This window comes from Rhinoderma darwinii, chromosome 4 (assembly GCF_050947455.1).
Source record: "Rhinoderma darwinii isolate aRhiDar2 chromosome 4, aRhiDar2.hap1, whole genome shotgun sequence".
NCBI classification, from domain to species: domain Eukaryota; kingdom Metazoa; phylum Chordata; class Amphibia; order Anura; family Rhinodermatidae; genus Rhinoderma; species Rhinoderma darwinii.
The window spans coordinates 103301395-103324540 of record NC_134690.1 but is presented as its reverse complement, the minus strand read 5'-3'; the positions used below and the strand labels follow the sequence as shown (position 1 = coordinate 103324540).

Below are 23146 nucleotides of genomic sequence, written 5' to 3'. Positions count from 1 at the left end.
GTGTGGCATTTGAATTTGGAAGCTGTTGCAGTGAACCCACAACATGAGGTCAATGGAGCTCTCAATGCAAGTGAAGCAGACCATCGGTGGGCTTAAAAAAAATATGAAGAATTCCATCAGAGAGATAGCACAAATGTTAGGAGTGGCCAAATCAACAGTTTGGTACATTCTTGAAAAAAAAAAAAAAAGAGCGCACTGGTGGTCTCATGAACTCCAGAAAGCCTGGACGTTCACGGAAGACAACAGTGGTGGATGATAGCAGAATCCTTTCCATGGTGAAGAAAACCCCCTTCACAACATCTACCCAAGTGAAGAACACTCTCCCGGAAGTAGGCGTATCAGTATCTAAGTCTACCATAAAGGGAAGACTTCATGAGAGCAAATACAGAGGGTTCACCACAAGGTGCAAACTATTAATCAGCCTCAAAAATAGAAAGGCCAGATTGGACTTTGCCAAACAACATGTAAAGAAGCCAGTCCAGTTCTGGAACAGCATTCTATGTACAGATGAAACTAAGAAAGGAAGAAAGTATGGAGAAGGCTTGGAACAGCTCATGATCCGGAGCCACCACATCCTATGTAAAACATGGTAGAGGCAGTATGATGGCATGGGCATGCATGGCTGCCAAAGGCACTGGGTCACTAGTGTTTATTGATGATGTGACTGAAGTCAGAAGCAGCCGGATGAATTCTGAAGTGTTCAGGGATTTACTTTCTGCTCAGATTCAACCAAATGCAGCAAGGTTGATTGGATGTCGCTTCACAGTACAGATGGAGAATGACCCAAATCATACTGCAAAAGCAACCCAGGAGTTTTTAAGGCAAAGAAGTGGAATATTCTGCAATAGCCAAGTCAATCACCAGATCTCAACCTGATCGAGCTGCATTTCACTTGCTTAAGACAAAACTTAAGGCAGAAAGACCCACAAACAAGCAACAACTGAAGACAGCTGCAGTAAAGGCTTGGCAAAGCATCACAAAGGAGGAAACCCAGCGTTTGGTGATGTCCATGGGTTCCAGACTTCAGCCAATCATTGCCTGCAAAGGATTCTCTACAAAGTATTAACACATTTTATTTATGGTAATGTTAATTTGTCCAATTACTTTTGAGCCCCAGAAATGAAGAGGCTGTGTAGAAATATGGTTGCAATTCCTAAACTTTTCACAGGATATTTTTGTTCAACCTGAAAGTCTACACTTCAATTGCATCTCAGTTGTTTCATTTCAAATCCAATGTGGTGGCATGCAGAGCCCAAATCATGAAGATTGTGCCACTGTCCAAATAATTCTGGACGTAACTGTATAGTGGGTCACCAAGAGGAAGATGGTTAGCCAAAATTCAGCATTTTAGTCCACTATCTTTCTTCAGATTCCCTCATGAATATATTTTGTGTGTGTTTGTTAGGAAGTGGCCCATATGTATGTTTGCAGAAGCGCTTATTCACAAGCACCAGAGAATGAAGCTGACATCCTTCTTGTGGAAGATTGTAAATTTATTTGGTTTTCAGATGAAGGGCTGCTGACATGTATTGATGAAGCACCAACAGTATTTCTACAGTCAAAGGAAGCAGGTAGTCACCAGCCCCTAGTTTGATATACTAGCCCTTCTCAATGAATTAGAATATTATCAAAAAGTTTATTTATTTCAGTAATTCAATTCAAAAAGTGAAACTCATTTATTATATAGATTCATTACATGCAGAGTGATCTATTTCCAGCATTTTTTTTCTTTTAATGTTGATGATTATGGCTAACAGTTAATGAAAACCTAAAATTTAGTGTTTCAGAAAATTAGAATGTTATATAAGCCCAATTTCAAAAACTATTTTTAAGACCGAAATGTTGGCCTATTGAAAAGTATGTCCAGTATATGCACTCAATACTTGGTCGGGGCACCGTTTGCATGAACTACTGCATCAATGTGGCGTGGCATGGAGGCGATCAGTCTGTGGCACTGCTGAAGAAGCCCAGGTTGCTTTGATGGTGGCCTTCAGCTCGTCTGCATTGTTGGGTCTGGTGTGTCTCATTTTCCTCCTGACAATACCCCATAGATTCTTTATGGGGTTTAGGTCAGGCGAGTTTGCTGGCCAATCAATCACAGTGATACTGTGGTTATTAAACCAGGTATTGGTACTTTTGGCAGTATGGGCAGGTGCCAAGTCATGCAGGAAAATGAAATCAGCATTTCCATAAAGCTTGTCAGCAGAGGGAAGCATGAAGTGCTCTAAAATTTCCTGCTAGATGGCTGTGCTGACTCTGGACTTGATATAACACAGTGGACCAACACGGTTGCTCAGTGGTCAAAAGTCCTGTTTTCAGATAACAGTAAATTTTGCAATTCATTTGGAAATCAACGTGCCAGAGTCTGGAGGAAGAGTGGAGAGGCATCAATCCAAGTTGCTTTCGGTCCAGTGTGAAGTTTCCACAGTCAGTGATGGTTTGGGGAGCCATGTCATCTGCTGGTGTTGGTCCACTGTGTTATATCAAGTCCAGAGTCAGCGCAGCCGTCTACCAGGAAATTTTCGAGCACTTCATGCTTCCCTCTGCTGACAAGCTTTATGGAGATGCTGATTTCATTTTCCAGCAGGACTTGTAATGAATCTATATAATATATGAGTTTCACTTTTTGAATTGAATTACTGAAATAAATTAACTTTTTGATGATATTCTAATTCATTGAGAAGGACTAGTATACAGTAGCTCACACTGTAATTGTGTATTATGCTTTTGAATATGCTGGGGAACTTTTTGCTTCACTGTTACGGTTCTTTTGTGACTAGGATGCTTAGTTGAACCCATTGATAATATACTGAAAATATCAATTAAACATATAATTAAAATCAAACAAATAAAATAGGTGTCATTTATACCTGTATCCATTTCCTCCATATTACTAAGGAAATCGTCAGGTGTTGTTGGTATGCTATAACATCCAAGGCCAAGTCCGCTATCTGTGCTTTGTTCTCTTGAGTGGTATGGCCCACTATGGAGGAAAGCAGATTAAATGGAGGTTAGAAAATATATGACAGGTAGGTAAACTATATTTTACATCTTGGTTATATCTAGTTTGTGAAGATAATTATCAACTTACCTGCTAAGGAAAGGGTCTGAACCGTTGTTTGTTATCGTTCTTATGTCCTGGTTCATGGTAGGGGGGCTAACTGTGTTCTGAACAGGGGCAATATTTTCAGACTCCATTGGAAGTTGTCGGCACAAAGCAGCTTCCTGGATAAAAAAAAAAAGTATATATATATAAATGAATGCACAAAAATAGGACATGTGTGCACCAGATATAGACTTCTCATATCAAAAAATTTCAATAAGTGATTAAATAATCACAAGTTTAGATTAAACTGTCTTTAGCCTGTTGAGTAATACACATATTTTAATTAGGTTGCCAATTTCGGAAAAGGTAACTGATGTGCTGACTGGATTGCTTTAAGCCACATTATTTTAGTCAGCATTCATCTTTCAGACAAAATCTGAATTCACTAATTAAACTGTACACAAGTAAAGTGATATTATTAGTTTCCACTCGTCCTAATAACCGGGAGTCAATGGGTGGGTAAAGCAAACGTGTATCATCATCTCTTTGGTTTTGGAAGACATATGACTCATGGAGAGGGAGTCACGAACTGAAGCACAAGAATATCATTGCACGTGTTCTACACCTGAATCTTACTTCATTATGCTCCATTCATTAACATCATTATTCCACCTTGTTTTCTAGGCAGTACAACCAGTTTTATTACAAGGGAGAAGATTTACTATTGGGCTACACCAGAATTCTGGCCTAAGTTGCACCTTCTTTTTGGCGCAAATAATTTTAGACAAATTTATTAATAGACAGAACAGATATTTGTGACTCGTCCGATAAGGGGCATGGTTTAACTGAAAATGAGGCATAACTTAACATGCACCAAATTGCTCCAAAATTATGGTGCAAAAAAGTAAAGTAAAATAAGCCAACCAATAGGTGGTAAAAGTTAGACAGAAGTGTCTAAAGGTGCACCAAATTTATTATCCAGCATAAGCCACTGTGATAAATTTGGTGCATCTAGTCTAATTCTAAGTTGTCTGAATTTAAGACAGTATTAGTAAATCTGCTCCATTGGTTCTAGACTTTAATAATTTACTTTCGCTTGTTTGAGCATCTTCCCAGTACAAATATAATATTTTATTTCAAAGAAAGTCACTATAGTAAATAGGATCTATGGTGTGACATCAGTAGGCCTCAAATAAGAGAACACATGAAGTGCTCACACTAGCTGCTAAATTTGAGGGCTGATCCTATGGACTGTAGGTGTTTGAGTGGGTAATGTTAATTTACAAACTGTTCTTCTGTAATGGTGGCTTTCAAAAACATAGATCTCCATATTTCTATATGGAAGTATCCAATGTATCTCAACCACCAGCACCTATGTAGACGTCATTACGTAAGTAAACCTGCTGTCCCCCCAAGGTCAACTATCAGGGACTGAACTTTTAGGTTATGTCCCGCGTCACAAACCGCGGCAAAAAAAACTATGTGTGAACAGGGCCTAAAACTGTTATTTAAGCCATATCCATACAAGTCTAACCAGCCTCAGGACTTACTGGGCAAATACTTCTTTAGAGGGGGTCAAATGTACCATACAAAATACAAGTAGAAAAAATTGGTTGGTTTATCACATTATTGCTAGGATGAAGGAAATAGTAAAAAAAAGTTATCAGGCTCTTATACAGTTATTATGATTTTAAATGATTTTTATAACAACCTCATTTACTCTTTCAACTTCAGTAAACACAAAAGAAAAGCTATTATATCCAAGTAACCCTACCCACCTGATGACAATCTATAGAAGGGAGCTCTGCTGGAGGGCTTTGTAAAAGTCTAATGCAAACTGCTATCTAACTGGAGGGGATTTATTCGGGTATCTGACTTTCCATCATGGTATGTAAGAGTACTCAAGACATATCCAGAGGCTCTTTTTGGCTATCAATTTCTAACAAAGGCTTATACTACACTCAGTTTGTAAGAGACCCATTTAGGCTAAAATGCAAACTCCTAGCTTGTGTACTGGGAGGTGTTGAGCTCAGCTCAACAGATGAAGATAAGGTTTGTATTTCTTGGGGATATGCTGTCTACATGGATTCTTCAGCTACATAGGCTCCGTGACTGTTTACTTGATTGTGGTGCAGTAAATTTACTGCACTGTAAATATGGCATAAACAGATCCTTTATTCATGAATCCTAATGAAGGTCAACAAGCCAATACCCATGCCAACTCAATGAGAACACAATGTTAAAACACAATAAAAACATCAAAGGGGTTTTGAGTGTCCTTTTTCATATGTTTAAGCTTCAGCATAAACATAATTGGCTATAATACGCAACTGGAAATGGCTTGAGAGACCAGAACTGGGAAGATGATTTCACTTTTGACCATAAAACATGCTGTAAATAAAAGGTCCCCAAACTTTTTAGCTCAAGAGGCATATTCCCATATGAAAGCTGGTGTTGAGCCACGTGAATAAGAGTAAAATTATTTATATAATATTAATAAAACTAAATACATTTTACATTATTAATAATAATAATAATAATAATAATAATTTGCAACTAGTTACTAATAGGAAAAAATGAAACAAACAAAAAACAATAAAATATAAAATGTAAAAATGCCAAGTAGCAGCGATGATGCCGGTTCAAACTTTAGGTTGACATTTCTGTGTGAGGCTGGGTTCACACGACCTATTTTCAAGCGTAAACGAGACGTATTATGCCTCGATTTACGCCTGAAAATACGGCTCCAATACGTCGGCAAACATCTGCCCATTCATTTGAATGGGTTTGCCGACGTACTGTGCAGACAACCTGTCATTTACGCGTCGTCGTTTGACAGCTGTCAAAAGACGACGCGTAAAATTAAAGACTCGTCAAAAGAAGTGCAGGACACTTCTTGGGATGTTTTTGGAGCCGTTTTCTCATAGACTCTATTGAAAACAGCTCCAAAAACGGCCCAAAAAACGGCGCGAAAACGCAGCGAAAACGGCGCAAAAAACGCCACGAAAAACGTGAGTTGCTCAAAAAACTTCTGAAAATCAGGTGCTGTTTTCCCTTGAAAACAGCTCCGTATTTTCAGACGTTTTTGTCTCAGCGTGTGAACATACCCTAAGTGCCCATTCTGTGGGAATGTGTCGCTAGAAATGTAAAAAAAAATGTTTCAGTTAAAGAGGCTCTGTCACCAGATTTTGCAACCCCTATCTGCTATTGCAGCAGATAGGCGCTGCAATGTAGATTACAGTAACGTTTTTATTTTTTAAAAACGAGCATTTTTGGCCAAGTTATGACCATTTTTGTAGTTATGCAAATGAGGCTTGCAAAAGTCCTAGTGGGTGTGTTTAAAAGTAAAAGTCCAAGTGGGCGTGTATTATGTGCGTACATCGGGGCGTTTTTAATACTTTTGGACATGTGTCTTTTTTCAACCGTACAAACTATGTAACTATGTAACTATGTAACTAGCTGGCCGTTCTGATGAGAAGTATCATCCACTTCTCTTCAGAATGCCCAGCTTCTGCCAGATCACGCTGTGACGTCACTCACAGGTCCTGCATCGTGTAAGTCGATGTAGCTACTTACCTGCAAACGCCGATGCTGCTGCAGAATCAACTGTAGCCTCTGGTGCCGATGTGTCCTCGCTCGTCTGACACGATGCAGGACCTGTGAGTGACGTCACAGCGTGATCTGGCAGAAGCTGGGCGTTCTGAAGAGAAGTGGATGATACTTCTCATCAGAATGCCCAGCTAGTAAAAGTATTAAAAACGCCCCGATGTACGCACATAATACACGCCCAGTTGTACTTTTACTTTAAACACACCCACTTGGACTTTTGCAAGCCTCATTTGCATAAATACAAAAATGGTCATAACTTGGCCAAAAATGCTCGTTTTTTAAAAATAAAAACGTTACTGTAATCTACATTGCAGCGCCTATCTGCTGCAATAGCAGATAGGGGTTGCAAAATCTGGTGACAGAGCCTCTTTAAACAGTTAGCATATAAGTGATTACACATTGTTTTTATTTTTTTCACAAGTCAGGAAATATTATAAATTAGATTCTAATTTAGAACATTTCCATGTGCTGGTCACTAGAGGGAGCAATTCCCAAAATTGCAGCATTGGCAATGTGGTAAAGCAACCTCATTGCTTTATGTTGCAAATTTGGGGTAGACACACTCACTCTAGTGTCCTCACACAATCCCCCTCCCTTATTCTGGCTAATGCCAGGAGAAGGAGGGGGTTGAATATTTAAACCTCCTACACTGTGTGCTGCCATTTTCTAAGCGAATGCACAGCGAAGGAGGATTAGATACAGTGGTAATCAGACAGTATAATACAAACAGACAAACGTAAAACACACATCACAAACACAAACATAACTTACCTGCTCCTGCCGCCGCTGCCGCCTCCACTCCTTTTCCTTGCGGTCCACATGAAAATGGCGCCGGATTTTGCTCTGCCAAAGACCTTACTTTTGGTCTGTGTGGGAGCGGAGCATACGCCGTTCCCACACAGACGGTGTACGCTATAGTGAATGGAACGGCTCCCATTCGCATTCTCTATGGGGATGTATGTGCCGTATTCCATCTCTGTATGTGTCGTTAATCGACACATACAGAGATGAAAAAAAATGGCAGCCCCCATAAAGAAGTAAAAGTAAAAATAAAGTAAAAATGATTTCATTCTGAACCTGGTGTCATCTCCCAGTCATATAGTCATATGGTTCTGACTTTGGTTTTGGCAACTCTGTGACATCCCTACTATTGGTGCACAACAGAATCTATAGTTGTCAACAGATAATGAACCACATGTAAGGTGCCAAGGAGCCAAATGTAAAGGGCCAAAGAGTCACATATGGCTCCAAGCCATGGATTAGGGGATACTGCTGGCTATGAAGACCTGAGTTTGTCTGCACATTTAGGGTAGTCATAGATCAGTAAACTTTATTATTTGTATTAAGATCAAATAATTAACCAAATACAAAAAAAAGTACTATTCCAATGTATTCAATAGGACTATTATCTAGAACAATCCTGCCTTAACTTTCAAGCAGAAACCTATGCATAATTTATAATACAAATATCCAAATTATGTAATCACATTTGTTTTATTTTTTTATTAAGATCAAAATTTTAGATGTTACCTAAAAAAAAACCTTGTGTGCCCTACATAGTGTTCAAGGGTATGCTGGTTTCCTGAGAGATGGAATTTCTTAAAGGAACACAGTTTTACTTTGAATTGACTTCAGTGAAATAACACACCTCTAATCCAAATAATTAAGGTATTAAGCAGTAAATAAACTGTGAAAACGTAGAATCGTTCATACACACGCTAGCTCTTTCTGACTGTTCCTAGCATGGCAGCTTTAAGTCAATAATAACTGTGCCGGCTCAGGGTACATCTCTTGGTGTCATTGAATTGCACTGTAAATTTGCCTCATGAATGTGTTAGATAAAAATGCACCAGAGGTCTTAACAAGTTCAAACAAGTTTTTCTCCCTCTATTTTAGGCACTGAAGCAGCTGCTATTCCATTTTTTAATCGTGTGCTCCTTTCAGCATTTGCTTGCTGCCTTAGAGCACTAAAAGGGTCACCAACTTAATAATTCAATTCGTTTTCCCGAAACATTTCCGCCTGGGATGCCACCATTTTTATTTACCGGTCTGGTTGTGGTATGTAAAACTGTTGTTTCCTGATGTACAAATGGTAGTTATCTTTAGCCTTGGCAAACTGACACATTTATAAGAAATATATTAAATGATACGGACACGTGTAATATAATTTAAAAGAGACTGCAATGTAAGTAATAATAGAACGTCCAAAAAGGTTAGCTCAAAGATATCTTAATGTCCCTGTAGGCACCCCATGTGCTGCTGTATAGTGCTCTGTATGGTACCGTATTTCTCAGATATTCTGCCCTAGAAGCATATGTCAAACCCCCTGTAGGAAATCGGAGGTACAGTAGGGCACCATACACGCCTATAAGTGCAGTATTACTGCTCCATACATCTTGTAGTTTGTAAGGAACGGTAATGCGTCAATGTACATGAGCCCTAGTGCAGTGGTCTCCCACCTGTGGCTCTCCCGGTATTGCAAAATTACAACTCCCAGCATGCTGTGTCTGTAGGAGTTTTAGATTTTAAGCAGCTGGAGATCGACAGGTTGGAGATCTCTGCTTTAAGGTATAAACAGGGTTCACTTTGTCTAATTAACTTCCAGTAGGAGTCCTGAGATTTCACCTAGCAAAATACAAATCTCAAGCTGAACTCCCTGAAACTAGTATTTTCTCTCAGCTGGGTGTGTCGGCTCCTTGCACAGCAGCTGTCACGTCTGGAGTGGTTGGCCAGTAGCTGCTGTCAGGTTAAAAAGAGACCGGAGAGACCTGCCAAAGGAATCCCACACCCTTTCACCCAAACCCTTCCGCCTCTTTCCAGTAACTTAGCAACCACTCCAAGTACTAACTCAGCATTTTTCCGCACAGGTTGCATTAAGGATAATAAAGTATCAGTGTGGGATTAGCTTGGGGATAGCATGCGGGTGAGTATTGCAGTAGTCCTTGATAAAGGCTGACTGCTATCGTGTATACTTGTAGTAACTGGGGTCTTTTATACATTTTCAGATGTTTTCTATCTGTAGCTATTATCATTCTGAATGGTGGATTGTTTGTAGAGTACCATACCAGTGAATTGCAGATCAGGGGGATCTAAGTGTAAATCATATTTCTCTTTCTAATGACAATGTAGCTAAGGAAATCTGTAGCCACGATATATATCCATTTATATTAGGACATCACTTATATGACCTAATAGTATGAAGTGGTTACAAGTTCCCCACAGTTCCCTCGAAGAGCCAATCAGGAGCCCAGAATAAAGGGTGTCACATGCTAATGAGTGAATCTGGTTGTTAACCTTCCCTCAGTGAACCATATTGGCCAGATAGCAGCTTCTTCTCAGTGCCTTCACTGAATCCTTGTAGACAGCCATCACACAACACACTCCAGGGTTCTTTATAGCCGGCAGTAGCAAGAGCATGTCACATGAGGCCGCTCATTAGATTATGTGGTCCACTTTATTCCAGCCAAAAGACCAGCATTATGGGTGGACGTTAAATGTGTTCAACTGCAACCACATAGTTAGCCTTATTAGGATATCTTACCGATCCTAATTTAAAGAGATCAGTCCTTGTGACGTTTTTTTTGCTATAGTTATGTTGTTTTTAAAGTGGTGTACTCAGCTTCTCTACTCTGGGCCCTACCATTTTTGCCCCCGTTTGCAAAAATGTTTCCAAGTGAGAATTACAGATATAACATACAAACAAACAAAAAAGTCTAGCACGTATTTATAGCTGCTATTTGATGTGTAAATGGTACAGTGTAAAATCAAGAGCTCCATTGGTACATACCCTGACCTACTAGATGTTATTTGATGACATCATAGGACAGGCCACCAAGCCATAATTTAATGCCTTCTACAGTCACAAATAAACTGTTCATTCTTTCAAGTAGATAAAATTATCTGTGGTACAAACACTATCATAACCATAATCTGCCTCTCCACCCTGTTATTACTTGATAATAATTGGTATCTCCTGCATTTAAGTTGCCCACAGAAAATCTACGTCATGCACACAGTTATACATTGAGTTAAGGACCTATGTATGAGGACGAGCGATCGTTGCTAAGATCGATCGTCCCCATACATTTCCATCATGTTGGCAGCACATCTCTCTGATTACACAGGGAGATGTGAAGCCGACAATGATAATATTTTATGCTGCATAAATGATACGATCAGCAGATGAACGAGCGTTTGCTCCTTCATCGACTGATCATTGCTGTGATTATAGAGGGTTGCCCGATAATTTACCCATGTAATAGGGCCTTTATGCTTCATATTATCACTTTAAAGTAAGCTTTTGTTTTGCTACAGAAGTTATGGGTAGGGTGTCAAGCGTTAAAGATTTACAGTCTTTTACTGCATGTTTTTGTTTTTTAAAATCAGTATAGTTTTTACATTCATAGGGTTTGGACTACCTGGAGCCCACCAAAGAAGATTAGACTGAGGGCCCACTATCCAGTCGTACAAAACATTGCATTGTAAACTTGGCTGGACCTCATGGGCCCTGTTCTGGCAATGGCCCAAGAGAGAAACATCCTGTAATCTTATGGGCCGGTCCAACCCTGGTTGTAAGGACACAGTATGTATTCACCTGTCTCATCAGCTCTTCTTGCCGCATTCTGATTCGTTCTCTTTCCATCTGGATTCTCTGGAGTCTGAGCTTCTGTTGCTGCTGTTGTTGGGTGGTGAGCGCATTGGGTAAATTGATTAAGGCAGCTTGATGGCTCTGGGAGGGGTGAGTCTGTTGGGATATGGCTGGGTTGGAAGTCATCTGTTGCTGATGCTGATGATTCAGTACTAGAATAGAAGGAAGACGGGTCAATCCAAGATGACTAAACAGTTGCGTGTGATAATAATTATGGAAACTGCGATTGCAAAAACTAGTACTATAAATCATGGGGTGTATTCAAAAGTGAGAGTAAAGGCCACAAAGTGAATCATGCTGCGTGTTACTGGGAAGGAGGATCAAAGAGTCTACATATCGAAATACTTAAATTATATTCTCTTCCATTACACCTATTTTAGGTTTAAAACTAGAAAGACTATTTTTTCTAACAGTAGTTACATGGTGATCAATGTCACATGTACTATAGACATCTTCACTTTTGATCTATCTATAGGTAAAAGGCAAATAATCAGAAGTCTTGATCACAAATACAATGGAAATTTTAGATATTTCAGACCCTGAATGACCAACAATTAAGAACCAAGTCTGAAAGCCAGACAAGCAAAGCTCTCAGGAAAATATCCAATAAAGGGATCACATGATGAATACCTCGAAACAAATATGCAGCTAACATCTGTGTGTGCTAATAATGTTTTATATCTAAGAAAAGCTGGAGCACATTATATGGGTTCTTACATGATGCTACTAAAAGGGGCATTCCCATCTTAGAGTGTTATGGCATATTGTAAGGATATATCATAACATTCTGATCGGCAGAGGTCTGACTTCTGGGACCCCACCGATCCGGCTGTGTTGTAGTCCCTTGCCAGGAGCATTGTTGTTGAGGGAAAATAAATGAAGTAGCTTCATTCTAAGCAGTGGTGGGGGTCCCAACAGTCGAACCCTCACCAATGAGGAAACCATGGCATATCCTAGCGATATGCCAGTACTTCCTTTAGTGAGAGCCCCTTTAAACACTGCGTTATGCCTAATGCAGGACCTGAGGGGATGTTACATGATTCAAAGAACACCAAATAGACAATCCCTGTATCAAGCAAAACCCCCATTAAGCCCTATACATAACACAATGAATACGTTTTGCCTGGAGAGTCCCTTTAAAATGTAACTACTGTCATGATCTACCACAAATAAATACTCTTTTGCTACCCAGATGACACGGCAGACCTGGACTCCACCAAGATTACCAAAATCTTTAAAACAAGAAAACCCCTTAAGGTTCTTTTACACGGCCAATGATCAGGCAAATGCTTGTTCATCGGCTGATCGCATTGTTTATGTAGGACTAAATATTATCATTGTCGGCAGCACATTTGCTGCCGACATGATGAAAATGTATGGGACGAACTAACGAAGTAACGATTGATTGTCCTCAGACATAACCAATCATTGCTCCTTGTGAAAAGAGCATACGAGCGCTGATCAATGAGCTGCCTCTTTAATTGGCGCTCATTTTCATGGCCTATGTTGGGCCATGTAAAAGGACCCTTAGATCAACATATATGTACCCCCTCAATCAGTAATATTTTGTAGGAAAGGGTAATAGAGCCTAGTTCAGGCAAATGTTAAGCTGTTTCGGTTTTTGGCTGGAGTATTACAGTATTCAGCACTAGTCACATAAACGTTTCATTTTCCAGTCAGTACACGTGTTTTATTGTGTAAACAGTGGGAAGTAGCCGTATAATTGTTTACTAATCAAAATTTATGCGCAACTTTGCAGTTTGATGTCATCAGATTTAATCAATTTAATTGAGAGATAATTCACTGTTCTATTTTTATCTAGGGAAATAATGGAAAGGATAATGTGCTATCAAATCAGATGACCGAACTTATTCTGTTCCTCAAAGAAGTCCACAACGACAAAGAACGGATCTGCTCTGAGTATAATTGCAATCTATTGCTTTAAAAGCACGTCTGAAGAAATTAGGCAAGACTAAAATGTGTAGGGTCAGTTAGAAAAGCAGTGTTTTTAAAGTAGGGAGAGACCGCTTGTTGCTACGATCGCTCGTTCTCATACATTTCTATCCTTACGGCAGCACGTCTCCATGTTTACACAGGGAGGTGTGCTGCCGACAAAGATAATATTTTTGGCATTTAAAAGGATACAATCAGCCGATGAACGAGTGTTTGCTTGTTCATGGGCTGATCCTAACCTGTTACTTACGGCACTGATCGGGAACGAGTTCTGTGAACGCTCGTTTACACCAGAAAATTGTTCCATGCAAAAGGGCCTTAAAGAGACTCTGTCACCACATTATAAGTGCCTTATCTCCTTTATAAGGAGATGGGCGCTATAATGTAGGTGACAGTAATGCTTTTTATTTAGAAAAACGATCTATTTTAAACCACTTTATGAGCGATTTTTCGCTTTATGCTAATGAGTTTCTTAATGCCCAAGTGGGCGTTGTTTTACTTTAGACCAACTGGGTGTTGTACAGAGGAGTGTATGACGCTGACCAATCAGTGACCAATCAGCGTCATGCACTTCTCTCCATTCATTTACACTGCACTAGCGATATACTTATATCGTTATGTGCAGCCACATACACAAACACTAACATTACTGCAGTGTCCTGATAATGAATATACATCACTACCAGCCTGGACGTGAATGTTTATTCAGAATCCTGACACTTCTGAATCTTTTCTGTGAGATTCCAGCAAGACAAGCGTAATCTCGTTTGAAATGACAGGTTACATTGTAATCTCTCGCGATTACGCTTGCCTTGCTGGAATCTCACAGAAAAGATTCAGACGTGTCAGGATTCTGAATAAACATCACGTCCAGGCTGGTAGTGATGTATATTCATTATCAGGACACTACAGTAATGTTAGTGTTTGTGTAAGTGACTGCACTAGCGATATAACTATATCGCTAGTGCAGTGTAAATGAATGTAGAGGAGTGCATGACGCTGATTGGTCAGCGTCATATACTCCTCTGTACAATGCCCACTTGGTCTAAAGTAAAACACGCCCACTTGGGCATTAAGAAACTCATTAGCATAAAGCTAAAAATCACTCATAAAGTGTTTTAAAATAGATCGTTTTTCGAAATAAAAAGCATTACTGTCACCTACATTACAGCGCCGATCTTCTTATATAGGGGATAGGGCACTTATAATGTGGTGACAGAGTCTCTTTAAGTGTAAAAGTGAGACCACAGTGTATTATATAGGACAATTGCCCACAACAGGGCTACGTCCTCTCACAGAGATTCACTTAAGTGCAGGTGTGTCAACTTGCGCATTTACCATAGCTATCTGTTAATAATAAGCAGCCATACATACAGCTGTTTTCCAGTGTGGAGTGCAATAAACAAACCCAATATCTGGGAACCTGTTTTAATATCTTTAAGGTTAAGGCCCCATGCACACGACCGTGTTCGGTCCGTGATATACGGTCCGCATGTCGGCTGCATGTCCCGGACCGAACACAGTGCAGGGAGTCGGGCTCCTAGCATCACACTTATCTATGACGATAGGGGTCACTGCCTGTCCGCGGAACTACTGTCCCGTACTGTAATCATGTTTTAGTGTGTGACAGTAGTTACGTGGATAGGCAGTGACACCTAGCGTCATAGATAAGTATGATGCTAGGAGCCCGGCTCCCTGTACTTTGTACGGTCCGGGACAAGCGGCCGACATGCGGACCGTATATCACGGACCGAACACGGTCGTGTGCATGAGGCCTTACACTGGTGCGACATTTGAAAGCATATTAAAAAAATTGTATTGACTTTAAGTTCTGCAATTAAATCAGTGAAAATGAATTGACCATAATATGTGATAGAAGCTTCCTTATATACACGTATAATGTTTCCGTGTAAACAAGGCTACCCAGTGGAAATTGGATTTGCAAATATATTCAAGAGGCATGCACTGACAAGTAAAGCAATGTTAAACAAACATTTTGTTGATTAATAAAGTTTTGGCAGGCATAAAACAGAGGACGCGTTGTGATATTACGTATAATAATAATAATAATAATAATAATAATAATTATGTACTCAAGCTAGAATAGCGCTTAATGCATTCATTAACATAACCTGATGGGCTAGAATTACCTCTTGGTACAGTCAACAAGGAAACACTTTGCGTATCCCCAGGACACCCACCCAAGTTGCATACAATCCGATCCTCAGCTAATCCCAGCCACATATTTTTCTTGTATTTGAAACTATATCTATGGGAGTGACCAGATATTAAAATTGCAGCCTGGAAAGCTGGAGAAAAAAATCCTAGTAAAAATAACAACACATGGAAAGTTCACAGAAAGGACTTCCTTAGTGGTGCATTGGTTGTTACTCCTGTTCCAACACACTCAGCTATTTCCGTATTCCCACAGACTATAGTGTCGAGGGCAGTGCGCATGTCCGGTCTGCTCTCTCCTCCTTCCTCAACACGCTTTCTTACCCGCCACTGGCCATTAATCTCGGCGCAAAGGGAGTAACAGAACCCTCGTTCTTCAGATAGGCCAAGATGTTGAGAATATACCATACATGTCGGTGGTCGGATTAACCCCTTATTGTATCCCATAAACAAACTGTATCAGAATATATTTACACATATTCATAATTTATTTATTTATTTCGTTTTTGTTAGGATGAGACGACAAATGAGTACAAACCTTCCATCCGTTATTCCATTGACTTCAATAAATGAAGAAACGTCTGTTTTTCACTGGTGAAGTTTTCCATTTGTGTTTTTTACATTGAAATAAATGCAACCAATAATGGAAAAAATGTATGCCATCCATGACATCCATTGGTTCGATCCATCACATCCATTTATGCAGTGACTTGTAGGAATGGAATGATAGACAATGGACTTTAAATGTGACAGACAGGAAAATAATTTATTCTGTATTATCTGGCCTATTATAAACAATGATGGTCGCCATGATGGTCAATGACGTCATGCCATTTAAATAGAATTTTAAACAAAACAAAATCTGCTTGAAATTAATAGAATCCACTTTGATGTCCGTTTTCCATCATCTATTGATGTCAAAAGATGACAAAAACAGTCTAAACTGATGGACAATTGAGAAACAGACCTTTAGGGAGTATTCACACGTTGTAGTCATATCGTGGTTCTTTACCATGATTTTTGCAAATTTGCAGCAAAACCTTGCTGTCTGTCCGAAATGTTGCAAAAACCGCAGCAAAAACGTATTTTACCTGTACAAGTAACACGGGCAAAAACTGCCTTGCAAAGCCATGATAATTTGTGGTACCCTACTGGTACACTACCACTTAAATAGTGAAATATATTGTAGTGTAATCATTTACAGCTGCCCATCATTTACAGTTCGGTCTTAACAATTGAAAGAGGTTCATAAACCCTCAGGTACCACACAGTTAACAGGAAAATGAAACGTGTCAATTCTGAAGCATACTCTGTAAAAGATGAATACAAGTAGTAATTTATATAAACAGGCAGCAGAAGTGAGGAGATGACCTGACGGATTGCCTTCAACTGAGGACTCATTCTGCTTGTGTCAGCATATTCAGCGGAGAGTCATTTTACTCCCCCCAACCCATCATTTGTTTGTCTTCACATTAACGTATAAGGACTGTCCAATGTCAGGTGTCAGACAGTAGAGATCCTGATGGAAAACATCTGTCTGTGGTTTTATGGACAGAAAACTCACTTTATTTTTCACAACCCTTATTTCACTGCAGATGAGAGAAACAAGAGCTTGGCCTCTATTCTCCTTCTTTTGACTCTGCCAACAAAGAGAGACGTATGTTGCACAGATTTCCGAGAAGCAGCATTAGCTTTCCAAAGGAAGACAAGTAAATGCAGTTTTTGTTGTTTTTTTTTTCTTCTTTGGAATGAACTTTGTTCTGGTAGCTTCAGTATTACACAAAATGCAATCCTAAATAGTCATATACTGAAATCTACGTGATTGGTAAGCTAAAATAGTATCTCACATCACAATGTATGTTTTAGATCAAAGTCAAAAAGATCTTAGGTCTCAGGAGAAACAATCGAACCAGACATTAAAAATCTAACCTGGCCATTCGATTTTTCCGCAACATAAAGAAAACGGGGGATGATTCATCCGGACAAAATCTACTAACAATTGAAAATAAATCTGTTCTAAGTTTTCTTATAATGTCTACCAATATAGTCGAGTTTTTATGGTCAGATGAGTTTATACAGATGAATCCTTCCTTACCTTTCCTCTTATCTCAAAGTATAAGAGGAAAGGTAAGGCATGGAATGACCAGCTTTGAAAAAAACATGATTTCTCTATACTCTGTCATAAGATGTCTATGCCATAGTGACACGTCATAAGTTTTGATTGGTGGGGGTCCGAGCACTGAGACCCCCACCAAAGCGGCAGAAGTGCTCGTGTGTGCGCTGAGCCACTTCGTTTTAGCGATTGGTGGGGTCTCAGTGACCCACCAATCAAAACTTCTGACATGTCACTATGACATGTCAGAAGTTTGTTGAACGGTTAGTTATCCTTTAACCAAATTCAAGCAAAGGTTAGGGGGACACATCTGTATATAGTTTCACAGTATGATGTTTTTTTTTATAATATCTAAGAATATAGTTGCGTTTCCATGGTCAGATGAGTATCTATATGTTTTGTTTTTTTTAAATAAAATGATGTGCAAAACCAGAGCCATAGACGTAACTATAGCCGTAGCAGTCACAGCAGCTGCTATGGGGCCAGGAGGTTCTGGGGTTTCTGTGGACAATAACAAGTTGGCAACATTTTACTATCCAGCTCTATTATAAGGATTCTCTGATATATGACTCTATTATCCATAACTTTAATTATTGCTACTTATGCTGCTGTTTCAGATTTCTGTCACTAGGTGACAATTTGCTTTAGGACCCTATGAATTCTAGTTACGCCCCTGACCAGAGCATGTCTTGTGCTTACACATTCTTATACTGTATGAGATTCTGGTCTCCGAGGTCTGATCTTGGGGATGCCCATAGAAGGTGGGCTAGCTTATTTATATGCCACGCGTCCATATAGGCTGGTTCTATAGACTGGATGTTCTGCATATGTAAACAGCGATCTATGCGTGTATGTCATCCATACCTGCAGCTCAGTAAATAAATAGTGCTTTTTGTGTTGCAGTGGTCTCAAAGACGCATAGCGTAAAAAGCACAGCTCAGTTAGTGGGTGCTGGTACAGGTTGATCATACGCTCTTCTGTAAGGTAACCATCTATTTTGATGGGTCAAGACACCCGTACATGACCAGGGTAGTGTTACTCATTCAATTTTGTTGACAGTATTCATGTGTCAAAATAAATCTTTGATGAGCCCTTACAGATGGAGCAGGCTTTAATAATTGTGATAGAATTTGGACTACAGTCGAGATGGGGGTGAACCATTTCGCTGTCAATACTCTACTTCTTAAATGGGACTCAAGTTGCACAGAAAATTACCATTGTAAAATAAATGTAATAATTTGTACATGTCTGGAAACAAATTGCCCAGATTACTATAGCAGGAATTTATGTATGGACAGATACTGAATATACCTGATTATACATATGGCTACATCATAAATAATACAGTCGTATCCAGTAGAGTGGTTATATCACTATGTGGAGAGTTGATTTAGTCAATAGCTAGTGGCTGGGCTCAAACCCACAGATCACATGGATTTGCCTGAAAATGGTCTGATAATTGATATGGATAGGTTCATCCACAACATCATGTTTGTTTCTGAGCCACATATGCTATGAAATCAGGGCAAGTAGCGAGTGTTACAGTGTTGATGGCAACATTCAGAGTTTTTTTCAACTCCAGTCATAGAATCTCAAGTAAAAGATGACATTGCGGTATTGAGTATATATTACTTACCAAGAATGGAAGCATGGAAGCATTTGGAAACAAGAAACAACCAGTTAGTTATAATAACATAATTCTCTTTATGACATATTTTCACATTCACGTATATAATTTAATGGGCACATATTGGGCACTAGTGCAATGGAAAGATTTGATGCCATTTGTGGCTTAGTTTTTTGAGCCAAAGCCAGGGATGGATCCTAAAGGAAGGAAAGATAAAAAGAAAAGACTGATGCATCTCCTTTCGGCTTCATGCACACGGCCGTGCCCGTAATCCAAAACCCCGCAATTGCAGGCACGGCCAGCCGCGGGTCCATTTTGGGCCGTGCTCCCATAAAAAGTATGGGCGCACGGTCCGTAAAACGCCCAAAATAGAACACTTTCTATCTTTTGCGGTACAGTTCTACGGCACAGACCCCTATCCGTAGTGATACAGAAAGGTGTCCGCGGCCTGTAGAACTGAACGGGTTTGTAATTGTGGACTGTATTACGGTCCGCAATTACGGAGATTTTTTACGGTCGTGTGCATGGGGCCTTCTTTTGTATCTGTATCCACTCCTGTGTTTGACTGAAAAACCTGAGCCTAAAACTGCTTTGGGGTGTGTGTGTGTGTGTGTGTGTGTGTGTGTGTGTGTGTGTGTGTGTGTGTGTGTGTGTGTGGTGTGTGTGGTGTGTGTGTGTGTGTGTGTGTGTGTTTTCCTGGCCTTGAAGCTGTTTGCTAGTTTTTAAAGAGATTCAAGTTAAGATTTGGAAGGTCATGAACCATGAATTAGGGCAATACTAGAATATAGGACATTTCAAGAAAGTTAAATACAAGCTTCTTTGCCCCCTCTTGCAAATGTGTAGGTCAATCATGAATTAGGGCATATAAGAATACATGACATCTCAAGAAAGTAATACCCGGTCTACTTTGGCCCGTTATAACCAGAACAGTTTTTGTAATTTTCTTGCGTATACTGGTCAACGGCTATAACTTTACATTTTTTAGGTTATTAAAGTGATTTTTGTGGTTTTTTTTTTGTGACAAATAGAGCTTTCCTTTTATTTACCATTTTTTGCCAAATACCAGTTGCTTTTTCAAATATTGTTCTTTTAATGTGTAAAATGTTCTAAAATATCACTTTTTTCAAGTTAAAAATGTTTTTAATCACATAAAAAGAAAAAATACATATCATTCTTTACCATTGTTTGAAGGTCATTTTCATATATACCATATATTTGTATGTTTTTTTTATTATTTATTACAATAATAATTTTTTATATATATATATGTATGGTCATGTGACTAATCTCCCAGCAAACACATAATTGAGGGGACCAATGCAGACAGCAGCAGTGCCATTACCTCCATTATATGTACAATGCTGTTTGTTTAGCGATCATTAAAAAGTGAAATTGGCGCTATACCTTGATTCCTATTTTCCCCGATTCCAGAGCCTTTTTTTATGTCTCTATGTGCCTCCATTCCCACGCAATCAGCCCTGTTAGTTTCTGCAGCTAATGCGCTAATAGATGAATAAATTGACAACTGGCGGTCCCCGCCACCTAGCATCGATGGGGCGTAAACCTAAGCTGCATGACAGAAACTTGTAGAGACATAAAAATATTCTTCTGGAATACTGTTTTTAAGGATGCCTGGCTGTCTCTGATAGCCGGACACCTGACCCACGGCTGCACAATATTCCGTATAGCTGTTAGTCTATTTTCAACTTTCTGACACAATTTATGATTAATTTTCTCACCATTTTCAATATATTTAGCTGTCAATGAATGGAAACATTCTTGTTTAGGCTGGGTTCACGCATTTCGGTTGTGTCGCGCACTGTGGTAAAATGCATGCAGTATCGCAATGTGTAAACTCAGCCTTATATTCAGAGGCTGCAAAACTTGTCCTGATCAAGTCCAACTGGCACAGGTACATGACTCATTTCAACAGAGAGCTGTCCTAATGTGCTGTTCACCTGTGTCACCTGGACACCATTAGTATGGTTTTCCAGCCTCTGGATCTAAATAAGAATGGGGGCATGTGTCGAAAAATTGGTAACATTTTTGCGAATTTTATTTTAGACTAATTTAAGAAAAGATGTTTATTCCTCAATAGACATATTTAAAAATTGTCTAGATAAGAGGCGTGGTTTATGAGAATGGGGGTGTGGCTTAAAGGTGGCAAAATGCCTCAATGTATGCCAAATAAAGACTATGCCAACCAAGAGTTGGTACAAGGAAGAGAAAAGTGTAAAACATGTCTAGCAAGATGCACCAAATTTATTATACAGCTTGCACCACTATGATAAATTTGGCGCATGTTCAGACTGCTGCTAAGTTAATGCTGTCTAAATCTTAGGCTACATTCACACGAGCGCAGCTAACCTCGGACTTGAAAAACTGCAGTTTTTCATGTCCGAGGTGCACCCGTGCGGGGCGGGTTTTCACATATCCCCCATAGACTAGAGTCCGTGTGACGTCCATTGTTTTAAAAGCCGTCACACGGATAGACTGATAGTAACGGTAGTGTGAACTTAGCCTAACTTATTTACATAAAACTGGCCGCAATCCGAGTTTCCTTTACAGCAGTATTGTTTTCATCTTCTCTTAAGGGGTGGGGGTGTTTGGGTGCCTCTGTTGGTGACAAGCCAAGCAGTACCCTGTAGACTTAGCAAGCAGACACAAAATAAATATATCAGATAGGAATCTGGCAACTGGTGGTGGAAATGATAGGTTAAAAGGTGCAAAAATAAAAATGAGATTTTCCATTTTCATCTAGCAGTCTATAAAGCCAACATAACCATTATTTCATGATATCCTCTTTAAACAATAGGACATTCTCCTCCTCCTAGCAGCAGGATATGGAAAAGTCAGTTGCATGTGTTTATAGATCTCAAGACCGCTTACTGAAACCGCTCATTGTTTTGGGGTTTCCTGACCATTTTGTTTCCAATAAAATATAGCAGGTGCATTACCTGACTTCTTGCACAGTTCAAATGCATTAATAAATCTGAACTTCTCGATATCTCCAATTCGATTTTTAATACGTTGCAAATCTTCACCATTTTAAAATAACATTCACATAATTTTATAGCCTTTCCATTTAGTAAATAGGAAGGAGCCAGTTACCTGACACTAGAAGTCACATACTGTAATAGTACTAGTACCATGGTGACATTAGACAGTCACTTAATGAAGTCCAAAAAATAAAACTGGCAGCGGAAAAATAAATAAAATAGAAAATATATATAACTCACCTAAAATCCCCCACGCTCCAGCACACGAGCTCCTATATGTTTGTTAAAATTATTTTAATACTTTTTCTGCTGCCAGTTTTATTTTACTCTTGGACAACCCCTTTACTCCAAGCCATCTGGACGTAAGTCTGTCCATACACATTAGGTAAATGCTGGCCGCTCCTGCAGTTTTAGTGCGATCTGCTGACAATCTAAAGGGTATCCCCAATGGCAGCTGTCAGGCAAAACAATGAAGCAGATTTACTATTCAAAATCTACCACATTTAGTAACTGTTTTCGACACATTTTTCGACACGGTCAACCATGAGGCATGGGTTAGCTGGGAAGGGGTGTAGTCTAACAAAAGGGGTGTGGTTTAAAATGGCACACCGTGCGCCAAAAATGTGGCAACATTTTGGCACAAAAAACTGGCGTAAACGAAGCCAACTAATACGTATAGCTTGTATAACAAGATGCACTAAATTCATAATACAGCATGCACCACTGTGATCAATTTGGTGCATCTTCTAACTGCCTTGTCTAACTCTGTCTAAACATAGTATTGGTAAATCTGCCCCATTGAGTGGGTATGTTGGATTTCAATATGCCCCATACTTTGTTCTAAGCAGGGTGTGCATGTTTTTGGGGACTAACGTACTCTGTGCACGCAGTTAGCCATGTGCATGAGCCGTAAAGAACTTCACTACTATCTCCAATACAACAATAAAACTTGTAACATGTTGTAATGATGCCACCG

The 23146-nt window shown here is 39.5% G+C and overlaps 1 protein-coding gene across 1 annotated transcript in view; it reads right to left on the bottom strand.

Annotated features, from left to right (window-relative positions):
- WWTR1 (WW domain containing transcription regulator 1) overlaps positions 1-23146 on the bottom strand; it is an 89026-nt gene that overhangs the window by 8777 nt on the left and 57103 nt on the right. The window contains exons 3-5 of the mRNA XM_075861437.1: positions 11250-11455; positions 3092-3225; positions 2871-2983 (exon numbers count right to left, since the gene is read on the bottom strand). Coding sequence (XP_075717552.1) covers positions 2871-2983; positions 3092-3225; positions 11250-11455 — 453 coding nt within the window. The remainder of the gene's footprint in view (positions 1-2870; positions 2984-3091; positions 3226-11249; positions 11456-23146) is intronic.